Source organism: Melospiza georgiana, chromosome 27, assembly GCF_028018845.1.
Source record: "Melospiza georgiana isolate bMelGeo1 chromosome 27, bMelGeo1.pri, whole genome shotgun sequence".
Taxonomy (NCBI): Eukaryota; Metazoa; Chordata; class Aves; order Passeriformes; family Passerellidae; genus Melospiza; species Melospiza georgiana.
The window spans coordinates 5200402-5214201 of NC_080456.1; the positions used below are offsets into that span (position 1 = coordinate 5200402).

Consider the following 13800-nt stretch of genomic DNA (forward strand, 5'->3'; position numbering starts at 1 on the left):
ACATTGGAGTGAAAGGAATTGAAAAGCAATCAAAGCAACCACGAGCTTGATTCACAACTGCTTTATCCAAGTTTGACCTAGGGAATATCTCTGAATTTCCTAAAACTGGAGGAAGCAGTGGTGAATTAAGCTCCTTGGAATTAATTTCTTTGCTGGGTTTTTCTGCAAATATAAGCCACTAATTTCAATGCCAACCTCAACTGCTGCTCTTTTCCAACGACTTTATGATCACTTACATGATCTAGTGCTTGTGTCTTCCACATTTGTCAATATTCAATTAAAAATACTCTTGGAAAGTCTTGAAGACTTTCAGCCTGGGTTTTCAAACCTCACCCAGGAATGAACTCTAAGGCCAGCTGAAATATTGCCTGGGTGGCAGCTGGACTCCAGGTAATAAAGAGTACAAGAAATTATTTTTCAGTTAGTCTTGTAAATAATAAAACCATCTAACAATCCTGGGCTTTAGAAAGCAGAAAAACCCAGAGAAATTGTGTTCACCAGCCAAGAGCCTCTTGTTTGTCAAGAAAGCAATAAACAGGGTTCAAAGGGGATGTATCTCCTGAAATATATCAATTTATTTGCCAATGCCATGGCACTCCTGAGCCTCAACCAAAATATTTACACTCTCATCATGGGGAAATGTGAAGCTACTCATTCTCCAGGAAAGGAAATCAGAAAGCCATAAAGGAATTGTGTGCACCTCTGGGCCTGGGGAGCTTTCCAAGGAAAGGCCACCAAAGTTCCCTGGCTCAGCACATCACACTCAAACACTACAGAAAAGCAAAAATATTGCCAGATAACAGCAATGCCATGGAGTCCTTGTTGGGCTGCAGTCCAGGGTCTGGAAAATTCCTGTTTTCTCAATGATGTCCTGACCTAGGGCCATGAATTCAGTCCTGACTCAGACAAACCTCCCAGAGACTTCAGTGGGACAGGATCTGTCACTGGCAGCGTTACCAGCCAGCCACTAAATCAGCCCCACATCTCAAATCCAGACATTTCAGAGCCCCAAACCCCTCTGCAGCTGAAATAACACGGATTTACCCTCTGCTCCAGACCTGCAGGGCTGGGCTCAGGGGCAGACAAGGGGCACAGAGCTTCCAGGTACGCCTTGGTGTGAATTCCTGCTCTGCAAACAGGAATCTCTGACTGCTCTGGCATTTAGCTCAGCTTTATTGTCACACTACTGCACCTACCTGCACCAGCAGAACAAAGCTACGCTTTATGTTTTCCTGATTTCCAAAGGAATTGTAAAATTTAGGAGAGAAAAATGTCAATTTAGGCTCACCCCAATGTTTTCTAGTGGCCTAAATCTAGTGAGAGTTCCTCCATGGACAGCTCAAAGACGCAAACAATGACTTTACACAAAAGCAACCCTAGTGAACCGGGTTTGGCAATATTTAGAAACAGCTGTACCCTCAACCAAATGCTACAGCTGGCTGTGGCTACACTGGAATCTGTCATTTTGAGGCCATGAGGGTGAAAATCACCTTGTGCTGGTGCTGAGCACAAGTGTGCAGCGTCCAAACCTGCCTGGGAGCGGCAGCAGGATCTGGGACAGCAGAGGAACCTTGTGCTGGGCGCCAGGACAAAGCAAATTTCCCTCACCGCACAAATCACAGCGTGCCAAAACTCCCACCCCACCCTGCCTGATCCCAAACCCACTGAGCTGCAGGGTGGAGCTCCAGATGTGCAACCTAAATCCCTTCAACAGAGAGAGCATGGCTCAACACGTACGTATCATTGTCCTCATCTTCCAGCAGCAGCTTCTCGATGGGCAGGGCGCCGATGGCTCTCCGGGCATCCTCCAGCTCCTGCGGGGCTGGCTCGGGGATGGAGATGGGCACGGGCACCAGCTGGGGCCCGGGGAAGGAGGAGGAGGCTGCAGGGTACTGCAGGCTGGAGGCTGGCAGGGCAGGCAGGGGCTGTGCCCACGGGAAGTAGGGCAGGGGCGGCTGCTGCTCCGTCACCTCCAGCGGTGGCACCACGGCCGGGGCGCTGCTGCGGGGCTGGGGAGGGCACAGAGACACGGCAAAGTGAGACAAGCAGGGTGCTACTCACTGCTGGGGGAGGTGGAACGGGAAAGCCTTATCATTGTGATTGTCTGGTAAAAGATTTGGAGAATATGGAAACTAGAATTGAAATGAAAGCAAGCTTTGAGATGCTTCAGTCACTGAACAACTGCAAAACAATGGTGTGGCTGCTGAAGGTGATCCCCTTTTGATGGAACAACACCCTCTGCTTGCAGACAGCTCCAAGGGTCAGAGCAGACCCTACAGCTCGGCAGAAGGGGCCCAAAGAGGAGTTTTTAGGGTTTAAAATGTAACAGAGCATGGTAATGTAATGATTCTTGTAGGCTGTATGGAAATGCTGTAGGATTTGTCATTGTACTAGACTGGTTAGGGAGAATCAGAATATTCAATACAGAAGATTTATGGTATTGTAATGGGAACCTTCCTTACTCTTTTACCCTCTTACTCTCTTATCCTCTCTCTCTCTCATCTATTTACCTCTCTCTCTTCTCTCATTCCTGCTCTGAGCTGTGGCTGGCAGCTCCCAGCAGGGCCCTGCACCCAGGCCCTTTGCAATGAACCCCAAATTCCATGACCTGGCTTCAGAGATCTCTTATTTCCATCCACTCCAACTGTCCTACCCCCCCGACAACTCACGTATTTCTCTGAGCAGAGAGAGACATCATTCTCTCTCCCAGCATTTCTCCTGGGGAAGGCAGTGAGAAAGCTCAGGGAAAGAAGACAAAACAATTCTTATCTCTACTTGCTACCCCTGTTGTTTGGCACATGTGGAATGTGTCATGGAGATTGTTCACCAACAAGGGATTTGTTAATTGGACTCTGGTTGTTTTGGGTTGATTGACCAATTAGGTCAAAGCTATGTTGTCACTGGGTTTTTCTTTAGTATAGTTTTAATATAGTATAGTATCATTACAACACAACTTTTTGTCCTGCTCAAATCATATTCCTGTCCTGGGAACTATGTGGCATGGATGCAAAGACACGCAACATTACAGTAATAAATAAATTAGTCTAATTCCACCCACCCCACAGCTCTTAGAAGGTGAGAAATAATGTAATTTCCAGCTTGGTGCTTTTGACTTACTGCAAAATTGGTGATGAGAGGCTGGGAGGTGTAGGTGAGGACAGAGGAGGGTCCCACCAGGGTGTAGCTGGGGCACACGGGCTGCACGTACATATCTGCTGAGTAGGGACAGCTGGCAGCCTCGTGGGACACGTAGTCAGGGTAAGGGCTCCACTGAGCCAGGGGCTGCAGGGGGGTGCCAGGGGCCTGGGGGAGCCAGCCAGAGGCCACAGCTCCTTCCTCTGGGCCAGGCAGAGCAGCAGGGCCAGCAGCGTCCATGTCAATGCAAGGCTGGCCTGCAAAACAGGACAGGATCAAAGCCCAGCTCAGCACAGTCTCCCCTGGAGAGCCCCAGAGGGTCAGGGATACTTTACCCATGGGTGAGTAGGAAGGGACTGGCTGGTGGGGCAGAACAACCTGGAAGAGAGAAGAAAAAATCAAAATCAGAGGTGAAGCCCATCAGCATTAAAGTCAATCCCTTAGAGGAGCACAGAGCAGAGCACGCACGCAGAAGAGCTGAACCTGGCAGCCAGAACACAGCACCCCAGACACCCACAAACACCTCAGCTCAAGGGGACCTTAAAGTGTGTTTAGATTTTGTATAGCAGAGAGAAAAAAATGAAAATCAGAGGTGAAGCCCAGCAGCATTAAATTCAATCCCACAGAGCAGACCAGGCGTTATCAGCTGGTTATCAGTGCTGGGTCTGAACTCTCCCACCCCACACAAGAGCCAGAAAAGCTGAATCTGGCAGCCAGGACACACCACCCCAAACACCCACAAACACCTCAGCTCAAGGGGACCTTAAAGTGTGTTTAAATCTTGTGTAGCAGAGAGAAAGAATAAAAATCAGAGGTGAAGCCCATCAGCATTAAAGTCAATCCCTTGGAGAAGCACAGAGCAGACCAGGCATTATCAGCTGGTTATCAATGCCAAGGTCTGACCTTAAAGTGTGTTTAGATTTTGTGTAGCAGAGAGAATTTACACAAAAGCAACCCTATTGGGGTTGCTGCCTGCTGGGAGGGCAAACCCAGGCTGAAAAGAAGCAGCAAAGAGCCAGGGATGGCTGGGGATGGTTTCCTGCTGCCTCCCTCCCAAGCCTCTTTCAGTCCCCAGCCAGCAGGTCCTGCCAAGTGCAAAGCACTTCCCCTTTCCATGAAGTGGTGGAAGGTGCTCAGCACATAAAAGCACCCCAACTAAAGGGATGTTAATGGTATGACAGGTAACAGCAGGGCCTTCAAAATGCTTCAGACATGCAAAGGTTTCTTTCCTTGGCTCAGTGGTGCTGGGGCTGGGCAAGCACTGAGCTCCTGAGGGAGAATTTTCCTCCTGTCTGCTTTTCCCTACCGTTGCAGCTGCAGCTGCACTGGGATTCTGTGCATTCCCCCTTTTCCTCTTCAGCAGCTCCTTCACTGGCTCCTTCACTCGGACACCTTGGTAGGGGCGAGGCTGTGGCTGCTGCTCTGGGGCAGAAGCTGAGGGAAAAAAAAAATAAATTAAATATTTATGCAACATTTATTGTCCTTCCAGAGACCCCAAATCCTCACGGCAGCCTGGTGGCTGTAACAGAACACATTTATTTTATTCTTCCTTAAATTTATTTTGTTCTTCCTTTCCTTTGTGTCCCTCAGTGCCACTGACCCGCAGAGCAGCTTCACACACTCCCAAAAGGAAAATCAGACCAAATATACCCAAAAGGTGACACACCAGAATTGTTGTCCAGGCAGGGACATAAAAAAGCAGAGATTAGATATTTAAAAGAAATTGATTCACTGTTTATGTAGAAGGTATAAAACCAACCCAAATCAGGAAAACATCCTCACTTGAAAAACCATTTAAACATCATTAATTTGACTTAAATATCTCATTTTGAGATCAAGCAGGTGCCGAAGTCCCAACTAGACCAGAGTTGTATTTCAGTTCTGAACAAATTTTGCTTATAGCCTGGCCAGGAGGTTGATGAACAGGAGACAGCACATCAGAGATCCTGCACTCAAAAACCTCCCAGCTCCCACCCATAAATTCTGCTCCATTTTGAAGAATTAAATTTAGAGCCAGAATTTTTAATTTAATTAAAAATTAATTTGCAAAATTAGGTTTGCAGCTCCAAAAGCCTCTCCCAAAGCCATGTGAGCAGCAAAGCAGGGGAAGCACGTTTCTGCCAGAGCCAGCATTAACAGCTCATATTTTACTGGAGTGTTTGAGGGATTGATAGCAGAATTAAAGCAGGGGATATCAAAGCCTCTGTTTGTAAAGGCACCGATAGCAGAGGTGGCTGCCTGCCCCTTCCACTGCACTTTGGTGTGCAAATACAGAAATTGATAAGTTTTCCATTTTTAACGATTGGAACTGGCCTTTGGTTTTGAGGTACAGGTGTGTGTCCAGCTCCAATCTGGATTTTAAACTGTTATTCCACCCCAGGAGCATTTATTTAGATTCACATCCTACAAGAATGAATAATTTCACCTCAGATCATCTCTCCCAGCTACATTTAATTCTGAGCACACTGAGATGTTTCTGCTGCACCTTCCAGGGAGGAGGAAAATGGAGCTCTAAATACAGAGATCATAAATCCACCACAAAAATTACTTAACGGAATAAACGTTTCTGCTCTAATTTCTTTTCAAAAGTACTTTTCTACCTTCAGCTTGGGTCTTCTACTAACTCATTATACATAATTTAATTATGAAATTTTGATTGGCCACTATAAATCCTTTTAGGATCAGACAGAACTCCATTTATGCACTGAATGTTGCCTTTGTTATGCACATTAAGGAAATATTTTACTTTTAATCAGTTGTTGAAGCAAAGATCATTTTCCAGCCTTTGCCTGATCTACCTTTGCTTTTTGTGGACATCCTTTGTGGCTCTTTAAATCAGATTTCTTGCATTCCCGCAAGTCCTGTGGCTTTCAAAATGGAATTTTTAAAAGAGAATAAATGTTCTTTAAGCTCCATACAAACAACCACAATGGCTTTTAATACAATTCATGTTTTGCTTTTTCAATTTAACTGGTATTAATTTATTTGAGTGCAAATAATAAAGAGTTCTGGTGTTCTTGGCACCACGTGAAAACATCAACTCCACAAATGTGGAGTGGCAGAAATGAACATTTTGGGGAGTTTCTCACCCCCAACTCATAAAGGGCCTCCCTGCAGAATTAGGGTGGGGAAGGATGGTGGTTTCTGGCTCCAGGTTTGGGGGATGGGAAAGAAGAAATTTACTGTAAAAGCTGACAAATATACCTATTCAGAGTTTCCGGTGTAAGTAAGCAGAGTAACCAAAAAAGAAAAAAAAAATAAAGAGAAAAAAAAATTTTTAAAAACCAAAGTCTGCAGATCATATTTCGGTTCCCCCAAGCTGACCTCCAGAAATAAAAATAATGTGAGCACAGCTGCTTTTCCACTGCTCAGGGGCCTGTGGGGTCTGAGCATCACAGACAGACCACAGCAAAATGGCTTTGGGGCTTCAGGGTGCAATTCCTCATCGAGCTGAAGGCACACGGCCAGTTACAAATGTCAGCATTTGGAGGAATAATGACAATTAAAATATCTTTGTAAATGAAGAACATGGATTTAGTCATCCTTATAGAAAGGTTTTAACAAACTATGAAGCTGTCTTGAACCAAGATTCCATTTTATTTTAATTTCGGTCACGAGAGCCCAAGTTCCATTAAATAAAATGGAATTAAAGGAGATAAAGGAATACCAACACTGCAATCTCCTGCAATCCCAGGACCACAGAACACCCACATGCTGCAGGCACATTTTGATTTTCACCTGCTCTGTGGAGCTGGGGCAGTTTGAGACATCTCCAGTCGAGGCAGAAGAGAAGGAACCCAAACCCAACCCCTCTGCAATGGTTTCCACATTTCACTGGGGCCCATTTCAAAGCTTTGGCCAGGCTGCCCCAGCCTTGCTTTGTGCTCAGCCCCAGGCTCCCTCCATCAACGTTATCACCTGATGTATTTGCTAAAAGTCCACAAAAGCCTTGAACGCTTGTGGGCAATCTTTAAAAGCTGCTGCTGAGCACCAGAGCTGCTGGAAAGGCACCAAATGGCTCCAAGCGTCAAGTGAGAGCAGCAGGGAGATGCTGGATTCCAGACCACGCTGCAGCTCAGCCTGGAAGCACCCAAAAATGTTCCAAGGGATCTGCCACCCTCAATTTATGCAGATACAGGCTGCATAAATGCCTCAAAAATATTGATCTGTATCACTGAAGGGGTGTCAGGGACAGCCAAAGGTGATGCAGAGACTCCATCATCAGGAAGGCACCAAAAGCACTTTAGAAATCTACAGTTCTTGCAGAAATGATGGTGGATCTAAACCTGATGGCCCTGTAGGAATCTTCTCCCACACTATTGGTGAGCTGTGAACAGCACACTCTGGAGAATCATGTCTATAAACAACTGTTACAGAAAGAGAAATAATAATTGTTTTAATTCTTTCTCTGAGCTTTCTCACAGCTTCTCAGGAAAATCCTGGGAGAACCATGTCTGTGTGTGTTCAGAGGATGTGTGATTACCACAGGAGGGAAAGCACACCAAGACACCACCAAAAATTCAGGCTCTGTCCTGCCCTGCACTTTGGTTTAACCATTGCAGAAACGGGAGGGAGGAGAGGCAGAGCAGCTGCTGGAAGGGTGCGGGCAGCGAAGCGCGGAGAGTTCCAGATCACTGAGCTTCCCCCAGCAGGGCTGTCCCTCACACACTCACACTCACACACACACACACAGAGGGGCTGCAGCTCGCTCTCAGCCTCCCAGCCCAGGCACTGCCATTTCCCAGCAGGCAGATTTCACTTTGAACCGCCCTGCTGGTCCTGCAGCAGCGTCCTGCTGTACGGCGCCCGATGTCTGTGCTGAGCTCCATGGTATCAGAAGGCTAATTAATGACTTTATTATACTGTATTAAACTATATTACGTTATATTACACTTACAAGAACTATCACTAACTAACTAACTGGCAAACCCATGACTCCTGCCCTGGAGTCCTGACACACACACACGGATCCAATTTTGGTCAATGAATCCAAAACAGCACCGCTGAATCAAAAACAGCATCACCAAATCCCAAACAGCATCACCAAATCCCAAACAGCATCACTGAATCCAAAACAGCATCACCAAATCCCAAACAGCATCACCAAATCCCAAACAGCATCTCCAAATCCAATCAATCACCTCAGGCAAACAATCTCCAGAACACATTCCACAAATGGGAACAAACACAGCAGCAGCAAATAAGAATTGCTTTGATCATTCTTTTCTCTGCTTTTCTCAGGAGAATCCTGAAAAAGCTAAATCTCTGTTCACAGGGCATGTGACCACACCACTGCTGCCTCTCACAGATTTCTGTGCTCACAACCCTGTGATAAAATAATCAATTGATCAGTGTTAACACTGCAAATAGTTTTCCCTTTTTTCCACCTCTCACCCTCCAGTGTAATAAATAATTGAAAAGAAGCCCAATAGTTTCTCTTGTTTGCAGTAACACCGAAAAGCAATCGCTGACTGCAAACAAGAAAAATTTAGATTTCAATTAGCAAAGCCCCGAGTTAATGGTTTGGACATTGGAGACCAAATCACATTTTTATCAGACACAGTGAACTTTGGCTAATAAAAGAAGAAAGAGGCTTCGTTTCATAGGCTTGTGTGCTTAGAGTCAAATCAAAACCTTTTTACCTCCAAACCTGTGGCAAGGGAATCAACATTGGTCATGATCCTGTCCTTATTTCCTGGCTAATTAAAATTTCCCTCAAAAAAACCCAGCGTGATCTTTATCTCTGCTTTGTGGTCAGTCCATTCTTCATTTGACAGAATAGTTTAGATATTAATGCCCAATATCTTCATCTTCAAGTGCTGGAAGATTTTCCAGGAATCAAAGTAGCCTTGGATTCAGGCAAATCTCTGCCCCATGCTTTTCTTGAGGAATGCTTCTAATAACTCTAAAAAGTTATCAAAAAGTTATAACTTTAAAAAGTCCTTTAAAAATATTTCCTTCACACCTAAAGGGATCTAAATGAGTGCAGAGCCTATATTTTGTTCCTACACACAGAAGGGATTGCAGATGCACAAATACAGAGTGGATTTTAGATTTTTTCCACTTGGACAGAAACCAAAATCAAGGGGAGACACAAAATGCTGGCTAATCCCTGCCGCTCTGATTATTCTAATTTTAAAAAACCTAAAAACTTTCAAGTGCCAAATGAGAGCTGGATGTTTTGGCCATGTAGTGGTGAGGGCCACTAAAAATTCTCTGTTTCAGAATAAGAGGAGCCCTGGTGCAAAGGGGAAGCTGAGATAGACAGAAAGTGCCTTTAACCTTAAATCTCACCCTCAGGTCCTAATTCCTCCCAGCCCATAATACTCTTTCCATTTTAGTAATGCAGGCTTTCCATTTAATTGCTGCTGTGGTCATTCGTAGAGTTTGACACCTGCTCTGCAAAGCATGGATGGGCTCAGCTTTTGTGCTATCCCTCTTTCCTGGTGGGGTTTGACCAAAATTAGCGCTCACAAGGTGCAGAATGCTGCAGTTTCACCTCTCAGTCTCATTAGCTGATACTTTCAGGGTTGCTCTGTGCAGCCCCACATCTGTTGTGGGCAGAAAAGGTTTTTTATTCGCTTTAAAAGCTTTTGGGAAGGGATTTGCAGAGGTGTGAATTCACATCTCTCGGTGGTGAAGGGAATCAGAGCAGCTCAATCTCTGCCAGTGACTGCAATGGGAGCTGAGCACCCAAAAAACTTGGGCACAGGCAAAACCAGCACCTAAATAGGAGATTCCTAAAGAATTAGAGTTAATTAGGCTGGAAAAGACCTTTGAGATCATCAAGCCCAAGCTGGTTCCACACTTTGCAGAACACAAACCATTCGTATGGAAGGAGCGTTCAGGTCAATTTAAAAAATCCACTACGGAGGTCACCACAAAAGCAAATCAAGAGGACAAAGCTGGTGCTGCCCATGAATTCCCCATCCCTGAGGGGCTGCTGGGGCTGCTCCTGTTCAGCAGAATCCTGGGGAGCCCCGACCAGTCACTTCTCCAGGGCCGTGGGAGGGCAGGCTTTCAGGCTGAGCCACCCTTGGGTGCTGAGCGGAACCGGGGCCCCCGTCCTGCAGGGGAGTCACTGTGCTGTGACCTGGAACATTCCCAGCCTGGCCAGGCTCTCTGCCCAGCAAAGGGACCCAGCTTGCCCTGTGCTCCTGCAGAAATGGCCCTGAGGGAGCAGGAACCCACCCTGAGGTGCCCTGAGATGGCCTCAGGTGAGGTCACACCTGCTGCTGGAGGGAGTTCCTGTGTCACTTCTGGGCTTTCAGAGATTCACAGAATGTTCTCAGCTGGGAAGGACCCTCCAGGATCACCTGTCACAGACAAATCTTATGAAAAATCCTTTTGCTGGGATCTTTTCTCCTGAGAAACTGCGAGGCCTCAGAAATGAAATGTAAACATTGATTATCTGCTGCTGTGGAATGCAACAGGTGCATCTGTGATTGGTCCATGTCGTTGTTTCTAATTAATGGCCAATCACAGTCAGCTGTTTTGCACTCTCTTGCAGTCACAAGATTTTATTTTCATTCCTTTCTATTCCTTGCAAGCCTTCTGATGAAATCCTTCTATTCTTTTAGTATAGTTTTAGTATATAATTTTCTTTTAATATAATATATAGCATCAAATAATAAATCAGCCTTCTGAAACACGGAGTCAAGGTTCTCATCTCTCCCCTCGTCCTGAGAACACCACCACATCTGGCGACCCCGAGTGAGGAACATTCCCACAATCACCCACTCTGAGGTGAGTGGCCCGGGCAGGGATTGAACCCAAAACCTTGGTGGTGTCAGCAGCAGATGAGTCAAACCTCGGGGTTTCAGTTTGGAAAGTTCCCAGGTCACCTGAGCTCTGCCTCTGCCTCCATTTCTTGCCCCAGAGCAAGGCCATGGGGTGGGGACATCCCTGGGGTCACAGGTGGCCTGGGGCAGGTGGTGCAGGACACGTGAGCCGGTCACAGTGACAGGAAACAGGGGGGACACCAAGGGGACTCTCAGAGCTGCTGGGAACCGCAGCTTCCACTGAAACCTGAGGGAGCTGGCACCTGGTACCTGCCCTGAGCTTGGGGGTCACACAAGGGTCGCCCAGGGGTCTCCAGGATTCCCCTCCTTCCTTCAAAGACAGCATGCTGAAATGGCTTGGAAAAGCAGCAGCATCAATCAGATTTCCAACGGTTCTGTGTTAGAAAAAGGAATTCTGACAGAACTACAGAAAGAGGGAGATCCAAGCAAGATTCCAAGCAGAATCATCAGATTTCCAGCAGTTCCATATTAGAAAAGGGAATTCTGACAGAACTACAAGAGGAGGGAGAATCAAGCAAGATTCCAAGATTGGAAAAGCAGCAGCCTCAATCAGATTTCCAGCAGTTCCATGCTGGAAAAGGGAATTCTGACAAAACTACAAAAGGAGGGAGAATCAAGCAAGATTCCAAGCAGAATCATCAATCAGATTTCCAGCAGTTCCATATTAGAAAAGGGAATTCTGACAAAACTACAAAAGGAGGGAGATCCAAGGATGAACAAGCTCAAGGGACACTGGCCAGGAGTTGTCTATTAATTATCATCAGGGAATGACTGACATAATTTGATTTGTAATTCCTGCAAGTGTCAAAGACAAAAAAGCAAAATAAAAACACCAATTCGGTTCCCAATTTCCTCCTACCCAAAGCATTGTTGTTAGCATTGCTTTGTCACTGCAGGAATAAAAAAACCTCAACCCAAATAAACCATTCAGGGTTAATCCATCTGAGATGGAAGATTAGAATCAGGATTTGGATGTGATCATCTTGCAGGTTTTTTACATATCTTGTCCTGAAAACTGCTCAAGGTGAAGGGGGGAATACAAACAAAACTTCCCAAATACACATTTGAGCTTCCAAAATGTTCAGCTGAAAAGAAAGAAGGGAAAAAACCAGAGGAAACAGATTTCAAAGCTCACAAAGGCACATGGTTGGTTTACTACACGCAGCAGAACAACCTACAAGCTGAGATAAAAGATGAGTAATGTCAGATAAGTCACTGGCAAGGGTTTAAGAAATTAATTTTTCCACTCAGGTGTGCTGTAGCATTCTATGCTAATGGAATAGCAGGGTGAGAGGCAAAGGGTGGCAGCACAGGTGCCAAAATGAGCATCCCCTACTGATGACAAGTGAGATATGGTGGTGATAAGAGTGAGAATGAAAACCTTGCAAGAAGCAAACACCTACCTGGAGCAGGATCAGTAAACTACTCCAGCAAAGGTGGGCCCAGAGGAGTGAAATTATCTTGAAAACAAGAAAACTGATTTCCTGTAAAGTCATATCTGTATTGCCCTCAACTGCTCTGTTCCTTATCTTTTTTAATTAGCTGAAAGAAGTACATATCAAAAAAAAGAAAAGGCACAGAAATAAGATTTCTCACAGGTTTCACTTTTCAAAAGGAAAATTTTCTGCTACGTAACCACCGTAGCCTTTGATATAATACCTGCATCCTGTTATTGTTTTTATGAATCATAGTCTCCCACTTGATTCATAGTGATGAAAGCCAACAAAGCAGCCCTGAGCTCAGATCCCTGCTGGAAAATGAGCATCACACCTGAGCCCTGGCCTTCCTGGAGCCATCCCTGAGCATCCCCTCCCCTGCCACCCTCTGCTGGTTTATCCCTCAGCACCCAGAGGTAGGAGAAGCAAAGCCAGAGCTCACTTACATTTTTGCCAGTGCATTCTGTGGTGGGTTGGAGCTCTTCCCCCCTTTCTTGGCTGAGGATAACTGGGCTGTGAGTGTGTGTGAGGCTGCTGGGTGGGGATGTGACAAGTGAGGGTCAGGACGTTTCTTTCGGCTTTTTAAAAGCTCAGTGTTCCCGCTGAGCCCGGTGACATCACCACCCCTCCAACCACAGCCACTTCTACATTTTCCCTTTGCTCTCTGCTGCTTCTTCTTCTTCTTCTTCTTCTTCTTCTCCTTCTCCTTCTCCTTCCCCACGCTCAGCAGCTCCTCTGAGGAGATGTTCTGCGTTAAAAAGGTGGCACCAAGATGGGTTTGAACGGCCAGAGGTGGAACCTGCCTCTCCTGGGATTTTCACCACACATTTGCAAGATCAGGGCGAAAGGTTGGGCAGCAGCAAAGGGTCTTTCAGGAAGGTTTTGGCCTCTCGTGGCACTAAGGATGATTTTTGCTCACGTTCTGCTGCTCTGGATGGCACAAACTCTTGTTTTCACACAGCCCCCAGGCCACGCCAGCCTGGCCCTTTAAATGTGCAACCCTTCTAAAACCCAGAATTGAAGAGTTAGCTCCTACCTTATGAGAATCTCAACTCCCCAGGGCCACTAAATTTGAACTTGTGAGGAAACACCTGTAAACACTTCAAGCCCCATTAAGCCAGGGCGTCCTTCATTTAAAAAAGAAACTCCCTTTTTTTTTTTTTCTGTTTTGCTTTTATCAAAATACAACACTTCCTACCCAGGGAGAAGCAGCCCTTCCAAAGGAGCCTGCAAAGCTGGAGGAAGGCCACAAAATCCTGGAGAACTCCTTGGCATTAATGACACCATGAACAAAACCCTCTTCCCTCTAAAAATCAGACCCTTGGGATCAATTTTCACAATTAACACTGATTTAGGAGCTTCATTCCCAGAGGAATGTTTGTTGGAGTTGCACAGTGAGGTCAGGATCTTGTTGTTCCCATGTTGCT

General features: G+C 45.9%; 1 protein-coding gene across 1 annotated transcript; it reads right to left on the reverse strand.

The window, feature by feature from the left end:
• Nucleotides 1-1697: 1697 nt before the first annotated feature.
• Nucleotides 1698-12835, reverse strand: POU2AF1 (POU class 2 homeobox associating factor 1). The gene is made up of 5 exons (XM_058041397.1): nt 12820-12835; nt 4442-4569; nt 3471-3513; nt 3118-3392; nt 1698-2009 (listed from the first exon to the last, which is right to left on the reverse strand). The coding sequence occupies exons 1-5, from the start codon at nt 12833-12835 to the stop codon at nt 1698-1700; spliced, it is 774 nt and encodes a 257-aa protein (XP_057897380.1).
• Nucleotides 12836-13800: the final 965 nt, after the last annotated feature.